General features: G+C 42.6%; 1 protein-coding gene across 7 annotated transcripts; it reads left to right on the plus strand.

The window, feature by feature from the left end:
• Positions 1-483: 483 nt before the first annotated feature.
• LOC105902347 (NACHT, LRR and PYD domains-containing protein 12-like) lies at positions 484-13,352 on the plus strand. Of its 7 annotated transcripts, none has more exons than XM_042710098.1 (12): positions 484-634; positions 1,917-2,007; positions 2,383-2,817; positions 4,085-5,882; positions 6,188-6,361; positions 7,513-7,695; positions 7,916-8,089; positions 9,210-9,365; positions 9,459-9,632; positions 9,881-10,054; positions 12,493-12,539; positions 12,764-13,352. In XM_042710098.1, the coding sequence occupies exons 3-12, from the start codon at positions 2,385-2,387 to the stop codon at positions 13,315-13,317; spliced, it is 3,867 nt and encodes a 1,288-aa protein (XP_042566032.1). In that variant the 5' UTR covers positions 484-634; positions 1,917-2,007; positions 2,383-2,384; the 3' UTR covers positions 13,318-13,352. The 7 variants fall into 7 exon arrangements, with proteins under 7 accessions (XP_042566032.1, XP_042566030.1, XP_042566029.1 ...); XM_042710095.1 differs by lacking the exon at positions 484-634 and adding an exon at positions 642-1,363; XM_042710099.1 differs by lacking the exon at positions 484-634 and adding an exon at positions 642-1,058.
• Positions 13,353-15,523: the final 2,171 nt, after the last annotated feature.

Consider the following 15,523-nt stretch of genomic DNA (forward strand, 5'->3'; position numbering starts at 1 on the left):
TGCACACTTCCAGGCTTTTATAGCCACACCCAAGCAATGGCCACTAATTAAATCAGGTGGGCTAAACGAGTGCAGTGACGTGAGCATAGGAGAATTCATCTCACTACATATGCAAAATAGAGCATACACATCATATAGGCCTAGGTATTTTGCAATGCTTCTAGTTGTCTGTGTTTTTTAGTTCATTGTACATTGAGTGAAAAAATGGTTAAATGGGAGAGAGCATATGCTGTAGTTATGGTAGCATGAGTCACTCTTGGGTGAAGTGTGTTGGTGTTTGTAGTGCATTTTGCACCAAAGTTTAATTGCTGAGATGTGTGTCTGGAAACACTCTGTGTGAAAATGTTCTCCCTATGTGTATGTATATATGTTCTCCCTATGTGTATGTATATGTGATTTATGTATGTATTTCGGTGAGGTGTATATGTGTATAAGCTACTGAATTACCTAAATTTCCCTCGGGATTAATAAAGTATCTATCTATCTATCTATCTATCTGTAAAACCCACTGTGTGAAGAGTTTTGGTATTGAGACAAGTGTGACAATTATTCGAAAGAAATCTAATATGTCATAGATCTACGTGGGCATGGGCTGAGAAAGGAGGCGGAGTTGGAGTCAGCCGGAGGATTGAGAGTAAGTGCTTAAAGTGTGGTCGCTGTACCAGAAACACTTCTGCTTTCTCGGTAGTTTACTTTGTTTTGTTTTTGAAGTACTTCTTTTTATTTGTGGTGTGTGCTGTGGTTTATTTTTGTCTCTCTGACGTCTGCTTCTGTGCTGGGAGCATGGCTGCCTCAGAGACGTTTGATATTCGTACATATTGAAAACAGCCTTTACCCAATTGTTGAAGAATGATTAGCAGTTGGGGAGATTGTTCAACACAACAACATTTTATCGTCGCCCAGTATGAACAGCGCTGTCGTTTTTTACTTCAAACGGTGGAATTGGCAAAGTTTAGTAGTGATGGTGTTCTCACCGCCCTGCTCCCATTATCAACCAACCACTTCTTTAAAAGTGATTTCGCCTGATATTCCACCTTCTATTAGCATGATAGAAGTCAGTAAGTAGTTAGTTTCAAGCTTTATCTTGCTATGGTAGGCAACTTAGGGCTTGCCAGTCAAGAATATCGCGATAACTGGCAAATCCCCGCCCTTGGCATTTCTTTTAGGCCGTTTATTTAGCTTCAGGAAGATCGCGGACAGCTTTAATTTGCCTAACCTGTTCAAACCTACTGGTCGATATTGTGACCGTAAAACATATTTTAAGTTATAAGGCTCTGAAAATGTCACTGAACATACCCACGCATTTCCAGCCAATGTTGAAATAATAACGGGCCTCAATGATTGTGCAGTGACGCTTACAGGGGTGAGTCATCACTCAGGAAAGTTAGGGAACACTGACTTCTTGGCTGAACACTTATGAATAAGTTCTTTGTGGTCTCTGATGACAGAAGTATGTTAGATGATTACACCAGGGGTCTAATTAGTTCAAATGACTATGGTCCACTTCCAAGTATTAGTGTGTCCTTAAATGTGCATGAATATTCAGATGTCTTTTTCAAGTTTGAAGGATTGCTTTTCCTGGGTCCCAATTTAGCCTCTGGAAGGGCTGTATATAAGCTTTGTGTGATATCTCTGAAAGAGGAGTTTCTTAACAAAAGAGTGGACATACCTTGGCGAGCTGTTCTGTTAAATATAAAAAATATTAATAAAATGATATTGCATGGATCAGTAGCTAGTCATTCTTTTACTTGTGTTTTAAAACCTGATGTGTGTCATGAATACCAGTTCTGTGCACTGAGAGAAACGGTATTCCATGGGTTCATGCAGTGTGTGAGACTTGAAGCCTTTATTTTTTGAACTTTTTAATGAACATTTTTCAATGCAAACTTTTATTTTTTGTTTTCAAATGTTGTCAGAAGCAAAGGTGTGTCAGCTGATTTCCATCCTTGGGCAGGCTAAGATGGCTGCATTTGTTAAACTGGAGGAACAGTGGAGTTGAAATTCAGAGTAAGACATTTTAATGGTTTTCACAACTCTGGGAAGTTCAAGGATATTGTTTGACCTTCGTTTCTGTAAAGTAATGTAAGTAAAGTAATGAAACATCTTGTATGTCTTCAGTGGTGTCAGAAAGGTGCTTTTTGTAGGGTCGTAGCAGAAGGTGAAATTATACCGTTTCTTAGAAGTTTCTGTACCTACTGACTAAAAGTTTTAGTATTTCACTGTTCACACCCGTGTTTTTCAGATGTTTCTTTTTTGTTCTTTCTGTATTTTTGCCTTTTATTAATTGATTTATTTGATTGACGAAAGGACGCAGTGAGGCCTTTTTCTGTTTTTATTTTTTAATGATAAAAATAACTCTATTTCTCTGTTCCTCTTTTTCAGCAATGGCAGTTGCGGGTGTTGTCACAGCTTCCAAAGGGATTTTGGTTGTTGTGAACAATGCCTTGTTACTGCAAAGTCAGTTACAGAAAGCAAAGAGAAACAAGAAAAGCTTTGAAGAACTTGCGACTCGCGTGAAGGATGTGGCAGAGGTGCTGGAAACACTGACAAACCAGGGTGTGGAGGAAAACGTGGTGGAGAAAGGGCTTGAGATATTTGAACGTGCTTTAGAGTCTGCAGAAAAACTCCTGCAAAAATATGGATGCTCCAATGTATTCATGCATTGTGTAAAGGCTGGTGGTTTTGGTGATCGTTTTGCGAGGGTTAATACTCAGCTGAATGAAGCCGAACAACACCTGACCCTCACCCTTGCGGTGGAACAGAGACAGAAACAAGTGGATGAGAGCAAGAAGAAGGCAGAGGATGAAGAAACCAGAGGTAAGCCTGTAGTGATGCATACTGGATCACCAATCTATTTACTGAATCATGTCACAGAAATAAGAAAATCCAGGAAGTGAGGGACTAATGAGGAGTTAATTCCAAACCACTTCATGCATACTACATACATGTTTACTGTACAAAAATGATTTCATATTAAGGAGCGATTAGTGATGCAGTTCTAGTGCATTAATCAATGTAGGTCACCATAGCAGAGGATTTTGCCTGATTGATTGCCTGATTGATTGCCTGTGAGTTGGTGAACAGATGAACAGAGTAACATTTTGAATGAACATCTCATCAATGACTCTAATCCAAAATGTCATCTATTTCATTTTATGCTGTGCGTGTGATGTTATGAAAATATTAAGTGTTTAAGTCAAAAGTTCTCCATCATTCTCATCTCTCTCTCCTTCACACACACACACAGGAAGTGAGCTCCAATAGCAACAGCATTTAGTAAATGCCAAAACGGAGCCCAAATCATCTCTCCTGTAATAACAAATTGCACCATTAGAAATCTTTCCATTAAAGAGAAAACAAAAGGATCAGGCACATTATCTGCAATGATAGTAAATATGAAAAAATATATTCAAAAGCAACCTTTTCTTACCTGAATAACTACTTTACAGTAATTCATTCAGTGACATGCATTTTATATTTTCCCTTTTGATGGATTCTACCTCTGAGTTCTGTTTTGGGAGCTATGTTTCATCCCTGCCTGTCATTAGCACTGATAGTAGCTAGCCTAACTATGTTTCATCCCTGCCCATCAGCACTGATACTAGCTAGTTCACTCTGGAGAGGATTATTGCAACCTGAACCTAATAATCAACACCCTTCTTGAGGATGCCTCTAACCTGGGAATAGAACCAGAACCAAACCTTCCTGCACAGCATGCACACCCTTACACGCACGTACACGTACACACACATGTACACACACACAGACACGCACGCACGCAAAGCAACACACACACACACACACACACACAAAAGGCTCAGTTGTCACAAGGATCATACCCTGATCTTGGCCAAATCCAGGTCTGGTTCGCAACCAATCAGACACCGCCACATCTCACACGTACACGACACACAAGACAAATAAAAGCAATGAACACACGCAAAGGGCTTTGGTTCCAGATCTTTCAAGAGAGGTGATGGATCATTGGACCCCCACCCCCACCCCCCAGCTGATCATCTACTAAATATTAGTTTCTCATGTACAGTATCTGCTCAGTATCATATGTATTCATTTTATTTCTCAGGTCCTGCCACTCTCCAGAAAGTCTTAACAGACCACAAGAAGCGTATGCAGCAGCGATATGGCGCTGTGTTTGAGGGCCTTGTGCAGAACAACAAGAAGACGCCTCTCAACAAGATTTTCACTCAGCTCTACATTACGGAGGGGGAGAGCGAAGAGGTCAACAGAGACCATGAAATATGGCAGATTGAGGAGGCATTCAGGAAGCAAAACAAGCAACACACTGCAATTAGCATCAATGACATCTTTAAAGGGGAGGAAAGGCACATCAGAACTGTGATGACCAAGGGTGTTGCTGGTGTTGGAAAGACTGTGTCCGTGCAGAAGTTTATACTAGACTGGGCAGAGGGTCTAGCCAATGATGATGTGAATTTCATCCTCTGTCTCCCCTTCAGAGAACTTAACCTGCTCAAAGATGACGAGTATAGTCTTCGAGACCTTATGTTTGATTTCTATGAGGAGCTTGGACCACTGACAAACATGCTTAACTTCCAGGAATTTAAGGTTGTGTTCATTCTCGACGGTCTGGATGAGTGCAGATTTCCGCTGGATTTTCAGAAAAGCAAACATGTATCCAAAATCGAAGAGAAGACATCGTTGGACATACTGATAACCAACCTCCTTAAGGGGAATCTTCTTCAATCAGCCTTAGTATGGATAACTTCACGTCCAGCAGCCGCAGGTCTGGTCCCTTCCGAACACATTGACCGGTGTACCGAAGTACGGGGATTCAACGACGAACAGAAGATTGAGTACTTCAAGAAGAAACTCGGTGATGATCCCCATGCAGAGAAAATCATCGCCCATGTCAAGACAACAAGGAGCCTCTTCATCATGTGCCATATACCAGTCTTCTGCTGCATCGCAGCCACTGTGATGCAGCGCATTATGGCCGAGGGAAACACTGAGCAGATTCCTACAACTCTCACAGAAATGTACGTCCTATTCCTTTGTACGCAGCTGAAGATGACAAACCACAAGTTTGTTGGAAACAAGATGATGGACAGGAAAGCTTTCCTGGAAGAAAACAAGGACGGTATCCTCAAGCTAGCAGAACTTGCCTTCCGCAAATTAGAAGGGACCGATGGCTCAATCCTGTTTTACGAAGACGACCTGAGAGAGAGCGGTATCAGTTTGGAACACGCATCGGTCCTGTGCACAGAATTCTTCAAGGTGGACCGTATGATGTTTCAGAAGAGGTTCTACAGCTTTGTGCACCTCAGTATACAGGAATTCCTTGCTGCCCTCCACGTGTTTGCCTCCTTCCTCAAGAAGGACATGGAGGCACTGAAGCCTTTTCTTGAGAAGAGACCAAAGAAGGTGTTCCTTTACCTACTCCTGAAGAGTGCCACAGCCAAAGCCCTTCAGAGCAACAATGGACACCTGGATCTCTTTGTCCGCTTCCTGATGGGAATCTCGCTGGATTCCAACCAGTCCTTTCTGCAAGGCCTGCTGCCAGAACCCTTGGACGAGGACAAGGAAGACAACATCAAGTCCATGAAATTGATAGTCAAGCACATCGATTCTTTGGTACTGAAGGATCTTTCCCCTGAGAGATTCATAAACCTAATTAACTGCCTGACTGAACTTCAGGACAACTCTCTCCACAAGGAGCTGCAGCTGTACCTGCAGTATATAAAGTGCCCTGGAACAGCGCTTAAGCCAGCCCACTGTTCTGCACTGGCCAACATGATCCTGCTGTCAGAGGAGCCACTGGAGGAGTTTGACCTCAAACGCTACAACGTGGGAGACGAGGATAGAGAGAGGCTCGTGCCGGCTGTTAGGTGGTGCAAGAAAGCCAGGTAAATATCTGCAAGTGTATTTTATATATATATGAAGGGCTGTATATATATATACAGTATATAGTGTGTGTGTGTGTGTGATTTTTCTTTTTCTCCATGTCCTATTTAATAAGAGCAAAAACCTTTCAATAGCAAAGTAACCAATATTCAACAATTTCTAATAAGTTCACTACACCTAACACTACCTCTGTTCCTATTTTTTCTTTAATAAAGAAATTCTGATTTAAGCCAGAGTCATGAAGTATGCTTCCAATTCTTACACCTCAACTAAGCTAAACACCTTGGTTCTTTGATTGCCGTTGCAGGCTTGCTGAATGCAAGCTCTCGGCTTACTGTGGGGAGATCGTGGCCTCAGCCCTTCAGTCAGAGCACTCACCTCTGAGGGTGTTGAATCTGGAGATGAGCTACCTCACTTTGCCTGGGCTGAACGCAGTCTGCTCTGGTCTCACAACCCCACACTGCAAACTGCAGGCTCTGAGGTGAGTGTGATGCGTTATAAGCAAACTAACTAGCAAACAAGCATTATGATAATGTAAGACAGTTGTGGTAAAAATCATTAAAGACCAGTCAAACACACAGCAGTGTATTTGCATTCTCTTAGCTACTCAATCCACTTGAGTCATACACACAGTTTAACATAACTTTGCTAAACAGAAACCATCTAGATGAAAGTTTTGACTTGGGTTGCACTTCATTAAACCATGAACCTTGTGTATGCTCCGGTTCTCTATTATTGTCCTTCTCTATATCCATTGGTGTCAATGATTTGTGTCGGCTCCATTTCTGATGTATAGGTAAGGTATGTCACATGGTGGCACATGTCTGCCTCAGGTAAATCCCTGTAGTCCTGGTAATACACTGTTTGTGTTACTTCATAGAGATAGGAACTGTGCACCAAACAATGTCTTTCCAAACTTGCATTGTAGCCATTATCACAATCCCACATGTAAGCGGCAGGCTCAGATGTGTGTGTTGTCTGAAAATCAAGTCTTTCCTGTCACCCAAAGATCTTGTGAAGGTCATCCACGCCTTCATATCCTCCCGGCTAGACTACTGCAATCCTTGTATACTGGAATTAGCCACCCGTCCCTGTCCCGCCCACAACTAGTCCAGAATGCTGCTGCCAGGCTCCTGACCAACAGACCATATTAGCCCTATCCTGGCCTCTCTCCATTGGCTTCCAGTGCCACTCAGGATTGATTTTATGGTGCTCCTGTTTGTCTTCCTATATCGCAGACCGCTTAACTCCTTATTCCACCGCCAGGCCCATCAGGTCATCTAACCTAGGGCTCCTGGCAGTCCCCCAACCAAAGCTTATATTTTGTATACTTGCCTTCTGTGTATATACATGCTTAGTTGAGTGTTTTGTTTCTGTTTTCTATTTGATTTGATATTTTATTGTGATCTAATTATACAGCACTTTGGTCAAGGTGAGTTGTTTTTAAATGTGCTGTATAAATACTGTACATTTGTCTTGCCCTGAAAATGCCCTTTGAAAGGACGTTGTGTGAATATTCTGATCCTAACCCTGAAACCAAGCCTATTAGTGTTCCAGACAATAGAGTGTCATCAAATATATTGTTCATAGGTGACTATTTGTGTTGATCCATCTCTCTCGTCTCTTTTGCAGTCTAGCTGGTTGCAGATGCGTGTCAGACTTTAGGCTGTGTGTTGTGCTGGGCAAGGCTCTCCAGTCCATCAGCTCCCACCTCACAGAGCTGGACCTGAGCTACAATATCCTATGCAGTGATGAGGACATGAGGGCACTCGCCTCTGGACTCAAGAATCCGGGCTGTAAGGTTGGGAAACTGAGGTGAGGCATTGCAGTAGTTAACCGCATGAACCCTCTACATCTACCACCAAAGGAAATCTATTAGCTAGCCAGCAAGTTTTTTTTAATCATTGACAGTTGTGTTGTTGTGAAATAAAGTCAAGTTGTTATGTATGAAAGACTCTTCTACGTGAATGAATGTAAATGAATTAGCTTTAGCGTTTTAAAAATGAATTAGCATTAGCGTTCTGGTTTCCCTCAGGTTGCGGAAGTGCTCCCTTACAGATCATGGTTGTGAGATGCTGGCAAGTGTTCTCTGCTTGGAACCGTGCTGCTTGAGAGAGCTGGACTTGAGGGACAACAAGTTGAATGACAAGGGAATAGAGCTGCTGTCTGAGGCAATGAAGACCCCACAATGTAACCTGGAGAAATTGAGGTTAGCTTCTGGGGCCAATGTCTTCTCTTACATGTAAAACCTTATTCCTGTATATCCAGTAACCAGTATGTCCAGTATGATATATATAATATAAACTGAAAATTCACTCAAGTTACCTCAGGACTCCGGATTTGCATATAAGTATATTTACTAGTCGGGCTCATTTGAAAAATACGAACATCAGAAAGGTTATTTGTTTAAATGTTTATATTTGATATATCATTTAATATAGGCATATAAACAAATTGTCCCACCAGCTAGCTGTTCGGCCAGGTCTTACCCCGCTCCATGTATGGTTTAAACCGTATTTCAACCCATCGTTCAAGCACACCGAGTACAGTGCTCGCCTTCTGCGTAGGAGTAATGCTTATCTATTCAGGAAAAGTACTTGTACTCGAAGTACACTAACTAAATAAAGTAAATTGTAGAGACAGAGCAGCATATTCATTTCACCTTCCATGTTAATTTTGACGTTATAGCCTCTCGAACACAAGCTAACCCCAGTGCAATGGCAACCAAACGTCCCTGTCCACAATAAACGCATGTTCACAAAGAGTGTCCCTTTCCTAACATTAGATGGAATGTTGGAGAAGTAACGCTGGCATCACGGTGTAAAAAGGATTAAATAACAATCACACAATTTAAGACACCTGCACTGAACAGAAGGGAAAAGCACCTATACAGTCCTGTTCAACCCTTAAAAAGCAAAGTTTTTTTTTTGCATCATTTCAGTGTCAGAATATGCCGTTTTAGTGTGGACAGAAGGGCTAAACAGAGAAATATTTAATGCGTTTGGATATTTAGTGTGGACGGGGTCTAAGTTTACTGTAACCTCGTGAGCCAAAAGTTCTAATTCTAATTCTAACTCATCATCCATGGTGGCAGGAACACGCAGGCCCATTCTCCCCTATTTTAGCGGCACACTATTAATACTAATGGGCAGGGTTAGGCGCTGATTACGCGACGAGGATCCGGTTTGATAAATACCACACAAAATGCGGAAAAACACTGTGCGCTATATGCGGTTTGGTAAAGGCGCTAATTGCGCTGTGGTCGCAATGTTGGTAAATGAGACCCCAAATGTCTCTGCTTCCACTTTGCGTCTCCCTTTTCTTTTCAGACTTGCTGGCTGTAAACTAACTGAGTCGTCCTGGAAGTGTTTGATGCCAGTCTTTCTGGGGGAGCTGGACCTGAGTGAGAGCAGCCTGCAGCTGTTAGAGCTAGAGCAGCTGTCAGTAGCGCTGAGGAGCCCAGACTGCAGAGTGAACACCCTCAGGTATGGCTATGCGTTATGATAGTCTTTAAACTATCCATTAAGTTTGTATTATTATGGACAAACCTCATAGCAAGAGTTTTTAAATGTTTTTAGGCTGCAACAGTGCTTTCTGAAGAATGGCCACTGTGAAGTTTTGGCTTTAGTCCTCAGTTCAGATGGGTCCCACCTGAGAGAACTGGACCTGGGAGACAACGATCTGCAGGACTCAGGAGTGGAGCTGCTCTCCTCTGGACTCAAGAACTCACAATGCACACTGGAAACACTGAGGTACACACACGTACACACACACACACACACACACACACACACACACACACACACACACATACATAAATGCATACACACAACACACACGCGCATAGAGCATACATACATAATATGTATACAGCTAATTCAGTAACACAGTGGTTTTGAGTAATCTATGTGGGGATTGTGTGATAACATAAAAGGCCCTCCACACACACACATAGATATAGAGATAGTGTGTGAGAATGACAGCTCCTCTCCTCCTGCAGGTTGTCGTTCTGTGGTGTGACTGAGAAAGGCTGTGAGAATCTGGCTTCTGCCCTAAGTGCAAACCCCTCCTACCTGAGAGAGCTGGACCTGAGTTACAATCACCCAGGAGAGACAGGAGTCCAACTCCTGACTGAGAAAAAGGATGACCCAGACTGCAAACTGGAGACACTCAAGTGAGTAGTGCTGGATCAGAATGTGGGGAAGGAGGGGAAAGAAACAGAGAGACACAGAAAGAGTGAGTGAGAGAGAGGGAGAGAGAACTATGAATAGTGTCAGTGGCGTTTCTACATTAGGGGCAGGTGGGGCACTGCCCCACCAGATCCAGATGACACTGTTGTGCAGAAAGCTCAATACATTCGTACTTAGCGGCAAAATATACATATATTTTTTTTTATGCAAAGTAGCATGAATATGTGTGTGAATAAACTTGACTCACAAGCATTATAGTCTTTTTTTGGAGCAATTTGATTCGTGTGTTTTTCTGTCTGTTTGCTTGCTCTGTGAAATGCTGCTCTCCTCTGTCCCTCCTTTTCCGGTGGGGCAACGGCCCAAGCTGCCCCACCGTTACCATGGAAACACCAATGAGCGTGAACCACACAGGCCAAAGTTAACATTGAGCGGTGGGGCACTTTCAGATGTGCCCCACGAAATCTGCCTGGCAACTAGACTGGAATAATGCGAAAACCGCGAGACCTGTACCCCGTGACTAAGAAAAAAATTAAATCATACAGTCAGATCAATGCCAGTTATGGGTTATTAAGCTATCGCTAGATTTCGACAACTTTGGAAGAGTTTATTAAGTAATACAATGAATAACGTAGATTATTTGTTGAGGGTGCAATTTAGCACATTGCCGCTGGAAGAAAAATTGGAAATAAAATATTGGGGCCACACAGACCAGACGACTTGATCCTGCAGCAGCCTGGTGAGAAAGCGAATCGAACTTTCAAGATGGAGTGGTTTGAAAGAAAGACATGGCTAACTGCGAGCACAACAAAAAGAGCACTGTTCTGTTTTCCATGCCTCCTTTTTGGAAATACTACTAATGCAGACTCAGTTTGGACAACTGATGGATATAAAGACCTGAAGCATCTAGCAGAAAGAACGGTGAAACACGAGAGTAGTACAAGTCATATAAATTGCGCCATGAAATTGGGACTATTGGGAGGGGTCAACATCATGGCACAGATAGATAGTGCTTATCAGCGGAACATTTTAGAGCACAACAAGCAGACTGGGGAGGCTGATATCGTGCCTAAAGCTCTGTGGGAAGTGCGAACTGGGCCTGCATGGTCACGACGAGTCAGCCGACTCAGTAAACCCAGGCATTTTTGAGACGATGTGCGAGGGCGACACCAGGCTGAAAAGACACTACGATTTGGTGAGTCAAACTTTTTTTTGGGAGCTGATGGATGTATCAATGCAACCTGCAAGGACATCGTCTTTTTACAAGGCTTTGTTCATTTAGCAGCATGTTTTGTTGCTGATATTTGTTTCAGTTGTGCCTTTTGCTTCATATTGTATGCCACACGTGTGCCACAAGCTTAATAAATGATGCAAGTTATTTGAGCTATGTGTCTGTCTAATCTTTTTACTTGTTGCAATCATTATACTTTAATGCTGTATTATAGGCAACATCGTTGTGTCGCACTGAGCGCTGAAGCATGTGAAATGTATTTGAAATAGGATTTGTGCTCCCTGCTGGCACTCAAAATGCAGCCCATAGCATATCTTACTGGTCTATATAGGCCTACTGCTTATAATAATCAGCTACCTCTATTTTTGTGACGGTGACATGACTTTTTACAGTGCGTGCACACGAGAGAGAGAGGGAGGAGGAGAGAGAATTAGGAAATAAATCCTTATCTTTTGGTTTATCTTGTTGACTAAATCATTCCAGAATAAATAAAGAATAAATGAAACACATGAACACCATGATTCCTTTAAGTGTTTGTGTCAGTGTCCGCCAACTCCCCCCCCCCCCCCCCCCCCCCCCCAAAGCTGTAAACCTAGGGGGAAACACTGCACACACACCAGACACACACACAGTGTTGCGTCTGAATGCATTCATTGAACGAAAGTTCATGAACTCGTTCATAATTTTGGTGAACGTGAACTCAACGTACTGTATTACTGCCTGATGAACGATGCTGTGAACGAATTCATTCTGGTGTCTGTGTCACTCTTTTTAATTTTGTTCAATAAGGTGCCAGATTTCTAGAGACTTCCAGGCGAAAAACACACCGTTAACAGTCCTGTATCCAGGGTTGCCCAACCAGTCAATCGCTGCGTGTGCTTTCTTCTACTGTCTATGCCTGGCAAGTGTGAGAGCGCCGAAGTTGCGTAGAGGCCGAGAGCGGTATTGCAGACAGATAGAGATTTCAATCTGGCAGCCACCAGAAAAATTATAGCTTGCAACATATTGAAAAAAAGAACTGAACTAGTTCATTTTTTGGAGCTGTGAACTTAGTTCAACATTTTTAATTATGAACTGAACTAGTTCATTTTAAAATGTGTGAACTATGAACTGAACTAGTTCATGTAGAAAGTGAACTTTCCCAACACTGCACACACACACACACTAACCCATATAATATTTGTTTCCCTATAGTGTGGACAACAATGCAGAGTGCTGGATGAAGTCAGGACTCAGGAAATGTAAGTTAAAAACCATCAGAATATATATACACAAATTTGGTTTAACTTTCCCTAATGTTGTACTATACAACATATGGCATTTAGTCTGGGCTCTCTGAGTGCTCTTCTGGTAATCATCCTGTTCTTAACTGTGTGTAGAGGCCGTCCCAAACCATCTAGCCTCATCCCTTCTATGTTGAAATGTTCAATATGCCTCCCTGTCCAACCTCTCTCCCCATCGGCAGATTCCTGTGAGCTCACACTGGACACCAACACCATGAACCAGCAGCTCTACTTGTCCGAAGGGAACCGGAGGGTGACGTGTGTGTTTACGGAAGACGACTACCCGTCCCATTCAGAGAGGTTTGCGAACGTCGAGCAGGTTCTGGCCACAGATGGTTTCTCAGGCCGCTGCTACTGGGAAGCTGAGTGTCATGCCAGCTGTGTTTATCTAGGCATGACTTACAAAGACGTTGAAAGGCGAGGGGGACACCTCGGACACAACGAGAAGTCGTGGGCACTGCGGTGCGACGAGATCGGCTGGTCGACATTTTCGCCTGTGACTGCTTACCACAATAATGACATGATCATGATCGAATCGCCTGGGTGCACCTCTTCACGAGTAGGAGTGTATCTGGACTGGCCAACTGGCACACTGTCCTTCTACAGTGTCTGCTCTGACACACTCACCCACCTGCACACATTTCATCATAGATTCACAGAGCCCCTATATCCAGGAATCGGGTTTATTTCCGATTTTCACAGTGATAATAGTGTGTTACTATGTGAGATTGAATAGACCTCCTTAAAATAAAAAAGTTAGTATACGACTGATCAGAGAAATTTTAATTGTTTTTGTGTGTAAATCTTATCACTAAAGTGTAGCCTACTCTTTGTGTGTGTGTGTATGTACATAAATCAAACTCCATATTCACAAAGTGAAGTGTGCTAAATTGCATACTAAATGTTTTCTATGAAAAACATTCATACTGCTTTTTACGCTCAGCTTAAAGCTCCATTTCGCGAGAATTGGTATTTTTTTTGCTACTGAGCTCCTCCTACTTACTATCGTAAATACAACAGGGGCGGTTTGACCATAAGGGCAATTTGGGCGACGCACTGCCAAACGGGAAAAGGAGATTTTTTTCCGTCTGATTCTACCACTAGACTGTCTGATCTGCCTCCTGAATGTCATTGTCCAATCAGGCTTAAGTTGTGCCTAAATGGCCCCGCCCCTTTGGGCGATTTTGGGGCGAAATGAAAATCGGCACAGACCTCTCTCATTGACTCTCATGTTAAATCAATTTTTTTCACAAAACAGGGCTCTCGATGTAAATCTCTATGGTTTCCGGGAGGGCTCGCTACTAATGAAGATTAATTGACAAACCAAACAATTAGGACCTATTAAGTGAAGTAATAAACCCCATGTACCGTAATTTCCAGACTATTGAGCGCACCTGAATATAAGCCTCACCCACTGAATTTTTTAAAAATAATTATTTTTAACATAAATAAGCCGCACATGTCTATAAGCCGCAGGTGCCTACTGGTACATTGAAACAAATTAACTTTACATAGGCTAAAATGAATATCAAAAGTAATACAATAGTGATGCATATTATTAGTTTTGCCAGTTACGATAAGTGCACTGTTGCTTTAAGAGAGCACAGTTGCAAGAGACAATCAGAAGCTAGAACGTTAGATTGAAGACAGAGAGATAGAAGAAAGACGCTAGTTTGAAACCAGTGAGCTAAATAACTTGAAAAGACTGGATTTGTATTGTCGTAAACTTTTTTTAAATTTTCTAAAGTGTTTTGAGTTGTGTTCTGTCTATGCTGGTAGACTGTGGTTATTTTGACATTAGTTAAGTTATTGAGAGAGATACTGATAAATCACGTGGAGCTAAGCATCCATGCGGCTGCATCCATGCTAGCGTCCTAGCTCCACAAAGCCACCGTAAACACAAAGCCATCAGTCACAGGTATCATAATCCGTAAATTAGCCGCGTCATTGTTTAAACCGCGAGGTTCAAAGCGTGGGAAAAAAGTAGAGGCTTGTAGTCCGGAAATTACGGCAACACATCTCTTCCTGTCGTATGGCTAGCCTCTGCAGTCCTGTGGTCGTATGATGGAGGCTAGCCTCTGCAGTCCTATGGTCGTATGATGTAGGCTAGCCTCTGCAAGTTATTTTTCCTAAGTTCTGGAGCTTACTTACAAAGTGCAGCTGTGGGTCTTTGAATTAAATGACGGGCCCCTGTAAGAGACTTACACAATGGCCGTCTATCACTGTGACATAAGAGTAACACATTTTATAGTGCTTGTTATAGTACTATGGGATGGTAAAATATGTTTAGGTTATGCATGGTGATGAAGATCATTTCAAAACACTGTAAATGACTTAAGAATATATTAATCAAGTGCCTTGTATTAATAATAACAGAGACCCACCACGTGGTTATCCCTGCTGACAAATTGTTTTGGCTCCAGAGAACGCTAAACTTCTATCTATATAAACCTTGTGCGATGAAGCAATATATAACACTCCTTGTCTGCTGCAGTCTAGGAGTAAGCCCGGGCTCCCTCTCTCTCTGAGAGAGGGCCCGCGATTCGCTCCGACCTGCCGGGACGTGGGTGAGACCAACAAGCTTGTTGTTGTTGTTTAAACATCTTTTCAGTACCGCAATAAGACAGTTTGGCAGACCTCTGCATATTAGAACTGACCTGGGGGGAGAGAATGTTCTTGTTTGGGAGGATATGCGGGAAAGCAGAGGAGAAGAATCTGTTTTAACAGGAAGCTCTGTACATAACCAGCGCATTGAACGTTTTAATCGGGACTTAAATTAGCCTGGATGCCAGACGAACTTAGCCACGCCCACAAATTATTTGGTCGGGAAGTTCGGTCTGGTGTCGCTCCGTTGGGGAGAAATTATCTCCTCACAAAAATCTGTGAGGAGATATAGACCAATCAAATTGTCAGGGCGGGCTTTATACGATGATGGACAGATG

Source organism: Clupea harengus, chromosome 16, assembly GCF_900700415.2.
Source record: "Clupea harengus chromosome 16, Ch_v2.0.2, whole genome shotgun sequence".
Classification (NCBI taxonomy): Eukaryota; Metazoa; Chordata; class Actinopteri; order Clupeiformes; family Clupeidae; genus Clupea; species Clupea harengus.